Source organism: Podarcis erhardii (assembly GCF_964252035.2).
Source record: "Podarcis erhardii genome assembly, chromosome: 2".
Taxonomy (NCBI): Eukaryota; Metazoa; Chordata; class Lepidosauria; order Squamata; family Lacertidae; genus Podarcis; species Podarcis erhardii.
The window spans coordinates 122,432,309-122,448,129 of NC_138498.1; the positions used below are offsets into that span (position 1 = coordinate 122,432,309).

The 15,821-nt window shown below is 43.8% G+C and overlaps 1 protein-coding gene across 3 annotated transcripts in view; it reads right to left on the reverse strand.

The window, feature by feature from the left end:
* Nucleotides 1-6,411: 6,411 nt before the first annotated feature.
* The window catches only part of LOC309336788 (uncharacterized protein), an 82,117-nt gene continuing 72,707 nt past the window's right edge, over nt 6,412-15,821 (reverse strand). Inside the window, exons 1-3 of one of the 3 annotated variants that reach the window (XM_081853112.1) lie at nt 9,140-9,557; nt 8,803-8,927; nt 6,412-7,974 (exon numbers count right to left, since the gene is read on the reverse strand). In XM_081853112.1, the coding sequence (XP_081709238.1) occupies nt 6,680-7,974; nt 8,803-8,927; nt 9,140-9,459 (1,740 nt within the window). In that variant the 5' untranslated portion in view covers nt 9,460-9,557 and the 3' untranslated portion in view covers nt 6,412-6,679. Of the gene's footprint in view, nt 7,975-8,802; nt 8,928-9,139; nt 9,558-15,821 lie in introns of those variants that run through there. The other 2 variants (XM_081853113.1, XM_081853114.1) reach the window with 2 other exon arrangements.

The following is a 15,821-nucleotide window of genomic DNA, read 5'->3' on the forward strand; positions in this document are numbered from 1 at the left end:
TGACTCCAGCAGCCACACACCCTTTAAGCTTAATTTTCAACGTGCATGGTTTCATCATTGCCTGATTCCCACTTGATTCCACTGGTGGAATGCTCTCCCCAATGTGACTTGCCTGGGTCCTTCGTTGCATAACTTTAGGCATCTGGCAATAGTAGAGGAGTTCAGGACCATGCAGAACTTGTCTGAGGCTCAGGGTGGCAGTCTTGTTAGAATAAGGGATACGGGTGGCATTGTGGTCTTAACCACTGAGCCTCTTGGGCTTGCTGATTCTAAGGTCAGCGGTTCGAATCCGCTTGATGGTGGTGTCCCAGCTTCTGCCAACCTAGCAATTTGAAAGCACACCCGTGTAAGTATATAAGTGCATACCGCTGCAGCGGAAAGGTAAAGAGCATTTCCATGCGCTCTGGCTTCCGTCACAGTGTTCCGTTGCACCAGAAGCAGTCTAGTCATGCTGGCCACATGACCCAGAAAGCTGTCTGTGGACAAACACCGGCTCCCTCACCCTCAAAGCGAGATGAGCGCCACACGCCATAGTTGCCTTTGACTGGGCTTAACTGTCCAGGGGTTCTTTACCTTTTTTCCCATTGTTAAAATAAAGTTATAAACTCAAACACAAGGTCTCCTCTGGCAAGCTTAACTCTTTGAAGTCCAAGGCAAGTATATTTGGCTGTCCACCCTGCCTCTGCATGAGCCTGGAGGGTATCACAATCCACTCGGAAACAACATTTAGGTTTACTGGGGGTTTATTTAAACAATGAGATGACCACATAGAGAGGTCGCACTATGGGAGTGGCCCAAATGGCTACAAGAAATGTGATAATGTGTACCTTGAGTGAGCTTCTAATAGAAAAGTTATGGTAGCCTGTCACTTTAAGAAACTGCTGATTTTGCAAGTTGTCGCTCCCCCCCCCCTCCATTGGGGTAGAAATACAGTTAATATGTAAATCACAAAGATACACAAAGAGTTTCTGTACTAACACAGAACTTACTTACCGTCACAGAATCCATACAAGGGAGAAGCCATCTAAGTGCTTTGTGTGTGGAAAAACCTTCAGCCGGAGTTCAAGCCTTAGTACACATCAAAAAATTCTCATTGGGGTGAAACTGCATGCATGTTTTGAATGTGGAAGGAGGTTTACTTGCAACTCTCATCTTGCTCATCAGAAAAAACACAGAGGAGAGAAACCAGACAAATGGTTGGAGTGTGGGAAAAGATTTAGGTGGTGGACACATTTTAATTATCATCCCCCCCCAAAAAAATACAGGGAGGGAAATCACATAAATGTTGGGAGTGTGAAAAGAAACTTTATATTCAAAGCTTGTATATAATAGAGATACCATAATGACATCACACCAATAAATAATAATAATAATAATAATAATAATAATAATAATAATAATAATAATATCTTTATTGTCATTGCCCCCTCTCGGGGACAACGAAATTACTTGGCTGCTCCATCCACCCAGGTAGGGCACTCCACACAAAATCAGAACAACTATAAAAACACTAATTAAAACAATACAGTATAATACAGCGAGGAAGATTAGATGACTTTCAAAGTCCAGGTTTCCCATTCAGGGCTGAGATCGCTCTGGAGAAGAAGCTGTTTTTGAGACGGCTCGTTCTTGTCTTCATCGTCCTGTATCTCCGTCCCGACGGCAGGAGCTCGAAGAGACAGTGACCAGGATGCAATGGATCTTTTACTATGTCCAGTGCCTTCCTATGGCACCTTGTGGCATAAATCTGCTCTAAGGTGGAGAGTGGGCAGCCAACAATGCTCTCTGCTGCCTTAACAACTCTGCACAACCCCATCCTGTCCTGGGGAGTACAGCTTCCGTACCACACACATAAGCCATAAGTGAGCACGCTCTCAATGGCACAGGGATAGAAGGCAAGCAGCAGTTTCTGCGGAAGATGGTTTTTTCTTAGGATTCTCAAAAAGTGCAGTCTCTGCTGCGCCTTCTTCACAAGCCCCCTTGTGTTGACACTCCAGGACAGATCCTCTTGTAATTCAATACCCAAAAATCTGAACGTTGTTACCCTCTCCACACAGACCCCATCAATCAAAAGTGGCTGGACATTGCTCTTCTGTCTCCTGAAGTCCACCACAAGCTCCTTTGTCTTCCTTGTATTTATGAGCAAGTTGTTAGCTCTGCACCACTCTGTCAGCCGCTCCACCTCATCTGAATTCAGAAAAGATTAACCCACATGCATGTCCAACACCCACTACTACCTGACTTTTTGAAGACATCTGAAGGCAGCCCTGTTCAGGGAAGTTTTTAATGTTTGATGTTTTATTGTGCTTTTAATTCTGTTAAGGGTATAAATAAATTTTATTATAATAATAATTATTATTATTAGGGTCTTTTCTGGAATTAGGAGGTGTGTCTGTTCAGACTACATGTTCACCCTTAAATCCTATGCCCCAAGGGGAATAAAGGGGGGGGGAATGAGTTAAAGGACCCCTTTTGATTCCAAAAGCCTGGAGATCGAGTTGGCGTGACAACTTGGCAACAGACCCACACTAAAAGTAAGGGAAGGAGGAGAAAGGAATACCTGTCTTAAATGAAACGAGATCCAGAGAGCTGTGCCTTTTGCTTGAGAGCTCCCCATCAATCATAGAATCATAGAATCACAGAGTTGGAAGAGACCACAAGGGCCATCGAGTCCAACCCCCTTTCAATGACCTGTGGCACCAAAGCTACAGCACCTCTCCCACTCATTCCTTGGTCCATCGTCCAGGGAAGCATAAAGCTGGTCCTTGAGATCCATGAAAAGCATAGAGGGGGTCCTTTGGGGACTTGGCGAGCTGGCAACCACTGAAAACCATTAATAATAATAATAATAATAATAATAATAATAATAATAATAAATTTTATTTATATCCAGCCCTCCCCAGCCGAAGCTGGGCTCAGGGCGGCTAACAACAATCAAAATAATCCAATGATTCTAAAAACATTTCATTATAAAAATTAATTAAAATCAAATTGATGGCAACTAATAAGCAAAATTCTGTGCTGATTGCCAGAGGAGGGGGGGGTCAGGCTGTGCCCTGGCCAAAGGCTTGGTGGAACAGCTGTGTCTTGCAGGCCCTGCGGAAAGATGTCAAGTCCTGCAGGGCCCTAGTCTCCTGTGACAGAGCGTTCCACCAGATTGGAGCCGCGGCCGAAAAGGCCCTGGCTCTAGTTGAGGCCAGCCTAACCTCTCTGTGGCCTGGGATCTTCAAGATGTTTTTATTTGCAGACTGTAAGTTCCTCTGTGGGACATACCAGGAGAGGCGGTATTACCGTATATACTGTTTGGGGCCAGTGTATTCAAATGGAGAGTGGAGGGGTATTTGGGATGAGTGATTATGATTATTATTACTACTAATAATAATAATAATAATTTATTTATACCCCACCCATCTGGCTAGATTTCCCCAGCCACTCTGGGTGGCTCCCAACAGAATATTAATAATAATTATTATAAGGCTATATTATTACTTCCCTGATACCTTTACGCCTCTGTAACATTGTTTGTTTCCTATAAGTACCTTCTATTTCCCATTTTTGTTCACCTTTAGTAAACTAGTTGGTAGTTAAAAGGATGTAACCCTAGTAAAAATTCTTATCCTACTCGGTTCCTGATTGTTTATGCGGAAACTTCATTTGCTTCAAACACAAGATTACTGTGCTGATCTTGACATTAAGCATGAGGATGTGAGAATATTTACTCATAACTTTCAGGAAGAAGAAGAAGAACTAGCACCAGGGTCAAAATAGGTCATCACAGGAATCTCTTCTTATATCAAATTATGCCAACTGTCCCAATGCCGTGATCCATAGAAATATGGATGTCACATAGAGGAGGGAGAAAGTTTGTTTTCTGCTGCTCCAGAGAAGCGGACATGGAGCAATGGCTCCAAACTACAAGAAAGAAGATTCCACCTAAACATTAGGAAGAACTTCCTGACAGTAAGAGCTGTTCGACAGTGGAATTTGCTGCCCAGGAGTGTGGTGGAGTCTCCTTCTTTGGAAGTCTTTAAGCAGAGGCTTGACAACCATATGTCAGGAGTGCTCTGATGGTGTTTCCTGCTTGGCAGGGGGTTGGACTCGATGGCCCTTGTGGTCTCTTCCAACTCTGTGATTCTATGATTCTATGAAACCATAGTAAAAAGTTCATCTCTCTCCCAGCCTGAAGCAAAACTCAGGCTGCTGTTTGAATTTGCTGTTTGTTTGAATTGCTGTTTTAGCCCTCCAAGGCCATTGCAGAAGCGTCTTCAGCCAGCTCTTCCTACAGCAACCGACACGTTTCAAGCAAACAACAACCAGAAGGAGCCAGGAGAAGTAAGGTCAGGTGTTGAGCTGGTCATGCATGGCAACCATGCGGCGATCTCCGTACATCACGGGCTCAGCCTGGTTTTCGACACAAAGCAGATTGGTAATATTGTGCTGCTTGGGACCAGGGGTCCATTGTGGGTCTTTCCTCGTAGACAGACCATTTCCTGGTGACCTTTGAACTAAATGTGGCTACTCCACTCTTCAAGGGCTTGTTTTTCCCCTCCCCCCCCCCACTTCATATAGAAACTCTTTAGAATAGGGTTGTGAATATACTATGATAGAAAGCTGACTGCACCTGTGATTTTATGCTGCCCCATTGTAATCAATGTGTGCCTCTTTCCAACGTGTGTTTGGAGGCTGCGTGATGGTAGACACACATACACAAAAAGCACAAATCTGTTAGGCCACATTCACTCCACATATCCAAAGCACCATGAAACCACCTAAGATTTCTGGGAGCTGTTTTGCTGGTTAAGGGTGCTGAGAATTGTGACAATAAACTATTGTATGGGGTGCAGAGTTTGACACACAACATTTGCAGGGGTTACATTTCGGTGATAGAGTATAAAGTCAAAATCACATATGGTCGGGACAAACCCCTGGGAAAGCTCTCTGCCCTGTGCAAAAAGAGCTTCAAAACACCCTGCCTTCGTCAATTGTATATATTTTTACTTTTTCGGTGTTTTCTTCCCCCTGTAAAAAATCAGGACTGTGCAGTTTTGCAGTTAAGCGATTGTAATGGAGCAGGGTGAGCTTGGCACCAGTTTTGTGTCTCTGCAGGGTCTGTGAAGCTGAAATGAAACATTTGCACCAGCCGCATCTTACTGGCTACTCTTCTCACCTGTTACCTTTGCAACAACAACCCTGTGAGGTGGGCTAAGCTGTGAGCAAAATCTGTGAAACTGCACATCCTTGTAGGGTTTGTCTGTGTCCTGCTTGGCCCTCACCCCCCCCATCTTCTCAATAACCTTGTGAGGTGGGCATGGTTTCGAGATGGCTGTTCTGGCATTATGCTTCTGATATTGCAGAAAACAGCCTTAGAAGTTCTGGGGTGGGGTGCTTATTTCTCTTTACCAGCGATGAGAAAGAATTCTTTTGTGTTCTACTGTAACATAACAGGGCTGTGAAATGTCCCACCTTAATATCAAGAGAGGCACTCTAACCACTATGCCACAACTGCCTCATGTGAACCTTGGAGCAGACCCTCAGCAAAATGCAAATCCCACCGCCCTGAAAATGCAGGAAGAAAAAGGAGAGCGTGCACTCCAAGGGACTCTGGCAAGGAGGGGGCGCTTTGTGGGTTCCCATAGGCAGAACATCTCATCATAATGCAGCAGACAGAAATCAGGAGACTTGTCTGTTTGAATCAGACTGTGATCCAGTTGCTCGTTGCTGATGGGCAACTTCAAAGCCCAGCAGACACAGAAGATTAGGAGAAGACACCACTAAGGAAGCTGTATCTCTAAGGGTTGCAGTTGAGCCTCACAAACTACCAGGAGCTTCACAAACTAGATTTCTCTCAGAAATGGGCACTTTCTGCTCCCCCTCGCCCTCTTCAGCAACTGACATTCGGAGACATCGCATCAGTCTTATTATCCATCACACCTGTGCTTGGATTTGAAGAAACATTTCCATTTTATATACTTATTTCCTTCCAATCCAGTTCATCCCCCTCCCTCCCAAGGTCTTCCTTTCAAAATCTCGCCTTCCCTCAGCCACCCTTTCACTGGTTGTCCCATTTACTCTTTCCACCTCCTGCTGGCTCCACAAATGGACCCTATTTTGGACAGAGGTGACTTGGCAACTGCACTCCAGGCTCTGGTAACTTCCAGGCTGGGTTACTGCAATGTCTTCTGTTTGGAGCTTCCCTTAAAGATGACTCAGAAACTTGCATGGGTCCAGATTACGGGCTGGGGTTCCATCCACCTCTGATATAAATCCTAAACCCTTGTTAAACCACTTGGACCACATACGGCTTCTGAGTAAATGGTGAATGTCATATCATTAGATTCCTTAAGAACACAAACCCTTCCTTCAGATACACTTTCCTCCCCTCCTTCCTCTCTCCCCATATACACACACAGGTACACAGGGATTGTTTATTGTGAATTTACTCCTTTAACCATTAACATCTATATTATCTGCATTTTTGTACTTTTTATTTTTCTGCACCCTCATGATTTCTCCCATGTTAAATCTTGTATGAATTCCATGAAGTTTAGCAACAGCGGTCTCATTAAAGTGCTTTCCTCATTACGAGCATCTAAATATTTTTCTCCTCTTGATTCACTTCTGCAAAATGAGTCGTTATAGCTGACCAAATCTTTTCCCACACTCCAAGCATATATATGGTTTAGCCCATGTGAGTTCTTTTATGATAAGTAAGGCTATATCCATGTGCAAATCTCTTTCCACACTCCAAACATCTATATGGTTTCTCCCCCGTGTGAATTCTTATATGTGATGTAAGGCTTGTGCTGTGACTGAAGTTCTTTCCACACTCAAAACAGGTATATGGTTTCTCCCCTGTGTGAATTCTTTGATGAGATTTAAGGCTTGAGCTTTGAGTGAAGCTCTTTCCACACTCAAAGCACTTATATGGCTTCTCTCTTGTATGGATTATGTGGTGGCTAACAAGGTGTGTGCAGTTACTAAAGCTCTTTCCACATGTCTCACATTTATATGGTTTTTCCCCTGTATGGATTCGCTCATGCACAGTAAGGTGTGAACTCTGACTGAAGCTCTTCCCACACTCAAAGCATTTATACGGCTTCTCACCAGTGTGAGTTCTCTTATGTGAACTAAGGTGTGAACTCTGACTGAAGCTCTTTCCACATTCCAAGCATTTATATGGTTTCTCTCCTGTGTGGGTTCTCTTATGTGAAGTAAGGTTAGCCCTGTGAGCAAAGCTCCTTCCGCACTCCAAACATTTATAAGATTTCTCTCCTGTGTGAATTCTTTGGTGTGATATAAGACTTGAGCTGCGAGCGAAGCTCATTCCGCACTCCCAACATTTATACGGCTTCTCCCCTGTGTGGATTTTTTGATGCGATGCAAGGCTTGAGCTTTGACAGAAGGTCTTTCCACAGTCCAAACAGGTATACGGTTTCTCCCCCGTGTGAATTTTTTTATGATCTAAAAGTCCTGAGCTGTAAGTGAAGGCCTTTCCACACTCTAGACAGGCATATGGTTTCTCCTCAGCGTGGACCTTGTGATGTCTTTTAAGGTTTGAGTGGCGATTGAAACTCTTTCCACATTCTAGGCATTTGTATGATTCTTGTCCTGCGTGAATTCTTTCATGTGATTTTAGGCCAGAGCTGTCACTGAAGTTCTTTCCACACACCAAGCATTTACACGGTTTCTCCTCTGTGTGGATTCTGCAGTGTGAATTGAACCTAGGTTTACTTTGGAATGTTTTGCCACATAAAGGTCTCTCATTTGTTCTCTTCCCCTTCTGATGTTTTTTCTGGACTGGGATTCGATGGCCGTTATCAGTCTGCATTAGAAGGCCTTCATACCTCCTATTTTCTTCTTGGTTTTCCTCTTGTGGTCTTGTTTCCTCTTGATCTTGAAAGGTCCTTCCTTTGACTTCATGCTTATTTCTTTCTGATGAGACCCGAGAACGACGACTGTCGTGTTCATCACCTGCTAAAGTTAAGGGAAGATGACAATTAAAAATGTAATCCAAATCACAATCCTAGTGAGACTTTCTGTAACATCTGATGATGATGGTGATTTTATTATTTATACCCTGCCCATCTGGCTGGGTTTCCTCAGCCACAGCATATATAAAACATCAAACTGCCCAATACACGACTGCCTTCAGAAGACTTGTAAAGGTTACGTAGTTCTTTATCTCCTTGACAGCTGAAGGGTGCCACCACTGAGCAGGCCCTCTGCCTGGTTCCCTGTAACTTCACTTCTGGCAATGAGGCAACCAGCAGAAGTCCCTCAGAGTTGGACCTCAGTGTCTGGGGTTAGAGATGCTCCTTCAGGTCTACAGGGTCAAGACTGTTTAGGGCTTTAAAGGTCAGCACCAACACTTTGAATAATGCTCAGAAACAAACTCTGAGCCAATGTAGATCCTTTAAGGCCAGTGTTATATGCTCCTGGCAACTGCTCCCAGTCACCAGTTGAGCTGCCGCTTTCTGGATTAATTGTAGATTCCGAGTCACCTTCAAAGGCAGCCCCACCTAGAGCGCATTGTAGCAATCCAAGCGGGAGATAACCATAGCATGTACCACAATCTGTGTGCAGGTAGAGTCTCAGCCTGTGTACCAGATGGAGCTGGTAGACAGAAGCCCCCAAATCCTGGCTATGCCCAAGTCACCATTAGAAAACATTCATTTCTTGCCTATCTTTAATCTCTGCCAGTCCAGAGCTCGGGCCCTGCAGCCCTCCTTGTTTTCTTGCCAGGGGAGCTTCCTCACCCCCCAACATCTCCCCAGGCCCCCCTCTCCATTCCCTGCAACTCACCAGATCTCTCTAAAGGTCCTGGGAGGGAACATTCAAAGGTGGTGGGAGACAGCCTGACCAGGTCAACCGTCCATCTTCCCCCTTCCATCCTCGCTTGGACTGAAGAGCTCAGAAGCTGCAGGTTTCTGGGAAGGAGCAATAAGCAAAGGGAGCCTCAGTGGCCATGCAGCCATTTTCCTGCCCAAGACAATTTGCTGGATGAATGATAACCCAGCCTAGGTGTGGTGCTCCCACTTGCAGTTTCCTGAACCCAACCATGCGAGGATAGTGGAGTCATGCCTGAAATAATATCTTCTTCCCACCACCATTAAAAACATCCCTTTCCTTTTCTGCCAACCTGGAGCTGTGACACGGCTGCCTCCCTCTGTTCCTCCTCGTCCTGCACCCCCACTTGAGGGGAAGGGGCTGTAGTTCGAGGGCAGAGCATCTCCTCAGCAGGCAGAAAGCCCCAGATGCAGTCCCCAGGCAGGGCTGAGACTCCGTGGCCGGAAACCCCCAAGAGCAATTGCTGCCAGTCCGTGTGGACAATAGTAGCCCAGGTGGAGCAAGGCTATCTGTAGGCAGCTCACTGCGCTTGGAGCCCCCAGTTCTGCTGCAGCAGTTGCGGGTGGTGAGAAACTGATGACATTTTATGGCCAGCGGTTCTCCTCTTCCCATCCTTAAAGTCTTCCCTCTTCCATCTCTCCCAACACCTTGGTACCTTCCCAAGGCTGGTCTGCTATACGGAGAGACTGCAACCTCCTTGGGGGCTTTCCTCCTGACCCCCCCCCCCCAGACAGGGAAGGCATTGAAGATAAAAGAGCCCATGCCACTCTGGAGCCTCCCCCCCCAAAAAAAAAAATCTCCCTCCTTGCAAAGAATCTCCCTCCCTCCCAGCTTTTCAAATGCAGGAGGATATGATAAAAGGAGAAGGAAGTGAGGCTTTCCCCCCTCTCCCCCCCCCCAAGTCCTCTGTAATAAATTAATCGCTGCCTTTAACCCTTGAAGAGCCAATATCTCTCCCACCCCCACCCAAACTGTATGGTGCTAAAGATATTGCGGATTCTGGCTATGGGGACCCCACAAAGCGCCCCCCCCCCTCCTTGCCAGAGTCCCTTGGAGTAATCTGAACAGACCTAAACGCAACACACGGCTAATAATGTATTACCAATGATTTGATCAAGCTGTCATATTTACAAATCATAAACATCAACCTCTGATACATGCATAGTTATGCAAAAGTTGATAGGAAAGAAATAGTAATCAATCGCTATCAGGGAACACCACAATGGAGGCAAGATGCCTTTCAGTAGTCAAAATCCAGCAATATTGCAGTGATAGGTGCTCCAAACGTAGGAATGATTTATTTGAAATGCTATAGTTTGGAAAACTCAGCAGTGCCCTTCCCAATCCCAAAGAAGGGCAGTGCCAAAGAATGCTCCAACTACCGCACAATTGCACTGATTTCACACGCTAGCAAGGTTATGCTTAAAATTCTACAAGGCAGGCTTAAGCAGTATGTGGACCGAGAACTCCCAGAAGTGCAAGCTGGATTTCGAAGGGGCAGAGGAACCAGAGACCAAATTGCAAACATGCGCTGGATTATGGAGAAAGCTAGAGAGTTCCAGAAAGACATCTACTTCTGCTTCATTGACTATACAAAAGCCTTTGACTGTGTCGACCACAGCAAACTATGGCAAGTTCTTAAAGAAATGGGAGTGCCTGATCACCTCATCTGTCTCCTGAGAAATCTCTATGTGGGACAAGAAGCTACAGTTAGAACTGGATATGGAACAACTGATTGGTTCAAAATTGGGAAAGGAGTATGGCAAGGCTGCATATTGTCTCCCTGCTTATTTAACTTATATGCAGAATTCATCATGCGAAAGGCTGGGCTGGATGAATCCCAAGGGGGAATTAAGATTGCCGGTAGAAATATCAACAACCTCAGATATGCAGATGACACAACATTGATGGCAGAAAGTGAGGAGGAATTAAAGAACCTTTTAATGAGGGTGAAAGAGGAGAGCGCAAAATATGGTCTGAAGCTCAACATCAAAAAAACGAAGATCATGGCCACTGGGCCCATCACCTCCTGGCAAATAGAAGGAGAAGAAATGGAGGCAGTGAGAGATTTTACTTTCTTGGGCTCCATGATCACTGCAGATGGTGACAGCAGTCACGAAATTAAAAGACCCCTGCTCCTTGGGAGAAAGGCGATGGCAAACCTAGACAGCATCTTAAAAAGCAGAGACATCACCTTGCCAACAAAGGTCCGTATAGTTAAAGCCATGGTTTTCCCAGTAGTGATGTATGGAAGTGAGAGCTGGACCATCAAGAAGGCTGATCGCCGAAGAATTTATGCTTTTGAATTATGGTGCTGGAGGAGACTCTTGAGAGTCCCACGGACTGCAAGAAGATCAAACGTATCCATTCTTAAGGAAATCAGCCCTGAGTGCTCACTGGAAGGATAGATCGTGAAGCTGAGGCTCCAATACTTTGGCCACCTCATGAGAAGAGAAGACTCCCTGGAAAAGACCCTGATGTTGGGAAAGATGGAGGGCACAAGGAGAAGGGGACGACAGAGGACCAGATGGTTGGACAGTGTTCTCGAAGCTACAAACATGAGTCTGACCAAACTGCGGGAGGCAGTGGAAGACAGGAGTGCCTGCCATGCTCTGGTCCTTGGGGTCACGAAGAGTCGGACACGACTAAACGACTAAACAACAACAACAACAGAATGCAGCAGCAAGCAGAAGAAAGCAGTTTTTTCTAGGAAAGGTGAACTGTTTCAAAGATAATTCTTCATCAGCTGACAATGAAATTGAATACATAACATTAAATTGTAAAACAGACATTGAAATGACCAACCTGCATGTCAATAAACACAAATAAATGAATGACAAATACATACCCAATAAATTGTCCTCTCGGGTAAAACTAATGACTATGGATCAGTTCTCACTAGCAAGTGTAGTAGACTGATACCGATAGCAGACCTCTATTGGAATTTAAAAGGCTATCCACAGGTGTATCAGATCACAGGCAATTTCAGGAAATTTAAAGATACAGTATACAAAATCTAACATAGCAAACACAAATAGAAGCCACGTGTAAAAATCCTTAAATAAAGCAGTTGAAATCTGATTCCGTTTTCAAACCTCCTGGGTGGAGGCACTCAGAACAGGAGTGGGACACTCAAATCAGAAGCGTAACAGTCAAAATGGAGCATTTTCAGCTTCCAAAAAAAGTTCACAAACCAGAACACTTACTTCTGGGTTTGGAGTTTGAATTCCAAGTTGTTTGAGTACTAAGGCGTTTGAGAACCAAGGTACCACTGTACCTTTACGCCTCTATTACATTGTTTGTTTCCTGTGAGTGTCTTCTGTTTCCCATTTTTGTTTACCTTTAGTTAACAAGTTGGGATTTGAAAGGATGTAACCCTAGTAAATAATTGTTATCCTACTTGTTTCCTGAGTGTATATTTGGTAGCTTCTATTGTCTATGCAATAAAATTTGCTTGAAACACAAGATTACTGTGCTGATCTTTACATTAAGCATGAGGATGTGAGAATATTTACTCGTAACTTCCTTTCTGGAAAAAAGTCCTTTATTATAAAGAAACCTTGAAATGCATACGATACAAACATTATATTTTGCAAATAATCATATAAATTACAAAAGAGAAAGAAGAAAAGAAAGAAAACAGAAAAAAATAGAAAAAGAAAAAGAAGTAGAAATTAATTTCATTTAAAATAAGGAATAACAAAAATGAAGAACCTTCCAACTATACCCGTTGTACTATTTTACAATTAAACTTTTTTTAAAACACAGTTTCCTAAAATTATTTACTCATAATAATAATAATAATAATAATTTATTATTTGTACCCCTCCCATCTGGTTGGGTTTCCCCAGCCACTCTGGGCGGCTTCCAACAAAGATAAAAGATACACTGAAATGTCACATATTAAAAACTTCCCTGAACAGGGCTGCCTTCAGATGTCTTCTGAATGTCAGGTAGATGTTTATCGCTTTGACATCTGATGGGAGGGCGTTCCACAGGGCGGGCGCCACTACCGAGAAGGCCCTCTGCCTGGTTCCCTGTAGCTTTGCTTCTCGCAGTGAGGGAACCGCCAGAAGGCCCTCGGTGCTGGACCTCAGTGTCCAGGCAGAACGATGGGGGAGGAGACGCTCATAACTTCCAGGACACGTTTAATAATAATAAAGCTAAGAACTGACATCAGGGTCAAAATAGGTCACCATGGGGATCTCTTTTTATATCAAATTCTATATAAATTCACTGCCCTGAGGCCCCCAGAACCGCCCTCAGAACCCCGGGTATAGGGTGGTATATAAATTCCATAAATAGATCAATAAATAAAATTATGTCAACTGTCCCAATGCCATGATCTATAGAAATAAACCACAGTAAAAAGTTCATCATGGCACGCATCTTTACAGCATCTCCCTCCCAGACAGAAGCAAAACTCACACCGTATTGCTTGTATTGCATCTTGGCTCATTAAAAAAAAAAACTTAGTTTAGCCTTCCAAGGCCATTGCAGAAGCGTCTTCAGCCAGCTCTTGCTACAACAAGCAAAGGACAACCAGAAGGAGCCAGCAGAAGTCATGTCAGGTGTTGTGTTGGTCATGCATGGCAACCGTGGGGCAATCTCAGTACATCACAGGAGCAACCTGGTTTTTGACACAAAGCAGATTGGTAATATTGTGTTGCTTGGGACCAGGGGTCCATTGTGGGTCTTTTCTTGTAGACCGACCATTTCCTGGTGATGTTTGCACTGAATGTGGCTATTCTGCTCTTCAAGGGCTTGTTTTCCCCCTTTTATCCCCCCCCCCCAATTCATATAGAAATGCTTTAGAATACAGTGGTGCCCCACAAGATGAACGCCTCACAAGACGGAAAACCCGCTAGACGAAAGGGTTTTCCGTTTTGGAGGCGCTTTGCAAAACGAATTTCCCTATGGGCTTGCTTCGCAAGACGAAAATGTCTTGCAAGTTCCCGCGGGGTTTTTTCGCTTTTCCCCCCCCTTTTCCTAAGCCGCTAAGCCGCTTATCAGCTGATCCGCTGATAAGCCGCTTAACAGCTGATCGCTAAAAGCCGCTAGACCGCTAATAGCGCTAATCCGCTAAGCTGTCAATGAGCTTGCTTTGCAAGATGAAAAAACCGCTAGACGAAGAGAATCGCGGAACGGATTCTTTTCGTCTTGCGAGGCACCACTGTAGGGTTGTGAATATACTATACTAGGATAGAGAGCTAGCTGCACCTGTGATTTTATGCTGCCCCATTTTAATCAATGTGTGCCTCTTTCCAACCTGTGTTTGGAGGCCATGTGATGGTAGACACACACACAAAAAGCAGAAATCTGTTAGGCCACATTCACACCACATATCCAAAGCCCCGTGAAACCACCTAAGATTTCTGGGAGCTCTATGTTGGAAATGCAAAGAGAAAGAAGGTACCTTTCGTCATATGTGGTGGATGTGCCCTAAGGTGAAAGACTTATGGGAAAAGATTTATAATGAGTTGAAAAAAATGTTGAAAAATACATTTGTTAAGAAACCAGAAGCCTTTCTACTTGGAATAATAGGATTGGAATTGCACAAAAAAGATGTTAGATTGTTTTTGTATGCCACTACAGCGGCAAGATTGCTATTAGCCAAAAATTGGAAATCTCAAGAAATACCAACATTAGAAGAATAGCAGATGAAGATGTTGGACTGTCTGGAGGTAGCCGACCTGACTGGAAGAATCAGAAAGAAGAGGAGTAGCATGAAGACTGGAAGAAATTTAAAGACTATTTAGCCAAAATATTGTAACATAAGATTACTTAAAAGTACTAAACAGGCCTAGGATTAAATATGAGGCAATTGTGATAGAATTATGGATTGAGACTATTTATTAAGAAAAGAGGAGAAGATAATAAAGTGAAGGAGTTAATCTTATTAGAAATATGATTTTGGATTTTGTTACAAGGTGAAACAATGAAACGGGGGATTCGAGGAAGTCAGTTAACAATGAAAGATAAATTGTGTTTCACAAATAATATGCGTTTATATTTTTGTTTCTTTTTCTTTTTAGTATTATAATGTGTTTTTCTTTTTTTGTCTTTTATGCCATATTTGCTATAAATGTGAAAATTAATAAAAATTTTGGATAAAAAGATTTCTGGGAGCTTGTTTTGCTGGTTAAGGGTGTTGAGAATTGTGACAATAAACTATTGTATGGGGTGCAGAGTTTAACACACAACGTTTGCAGGGTGATAGTGTGTAAAGTCGAAATCACATATAGTCGGGACAGACCCCTGGGAATGTGTCCATCGGACCATCCTTGCCTTCTGGAACCAGCAGCTGGATGGCTCTTAGACCCCCGTCCTGCCCCCACCTCCATTTTCTGCCTTGTGCAAAAAGAGCTTTAAAACTCTCTGCCTTCTTTGCCTGCAAGTCAATTGTATATATTTTTACTTTTTCGGTGTTTTCTTCCCCCTGTAAAAGATCAGGACTGTGCAGTTTTGCAGTTAAGCGATTGTGATGGAGCAGGGTGAGCTTGGCACCGGTTTTGTGTCTCTGCAGGGTCTGTGAAGCTGAAATGAAACATTTGCACCCTCCGCTTCTTGCTGGCTTCTCTTCTCGCCTCTTACCTTTGCAACAACAACCACCCTGTGAGCTGGGTTAGGCTGTGACCAAAATCTGTGAAACTGCGCATCCTTATAGGGTTTTTTTGTGCCCTGCCAACATCCCCCTCCCCTTTTTTTTTATCTTCTCAGTAACCTTGTGAGGTGGGCATGGCTTCGACATGGTTTTTTCGGGCATTATGGTTTTGAAAATGCAGAAAATAGCCTTAGGAGACCTGGGATGGGGTGCTTATTTTTCTTTCTCAGGGATGAGAAGGAATTCTTTTGCATTCTGCTGTAATATAATAGGGCTATGAAATGTCCCACCTTCTATGAATGTTAAAATGATGTTGGATATAAAAATAATATGGCATTAGTGACAAAGTTAGAAAGAGTATGCAAAAATG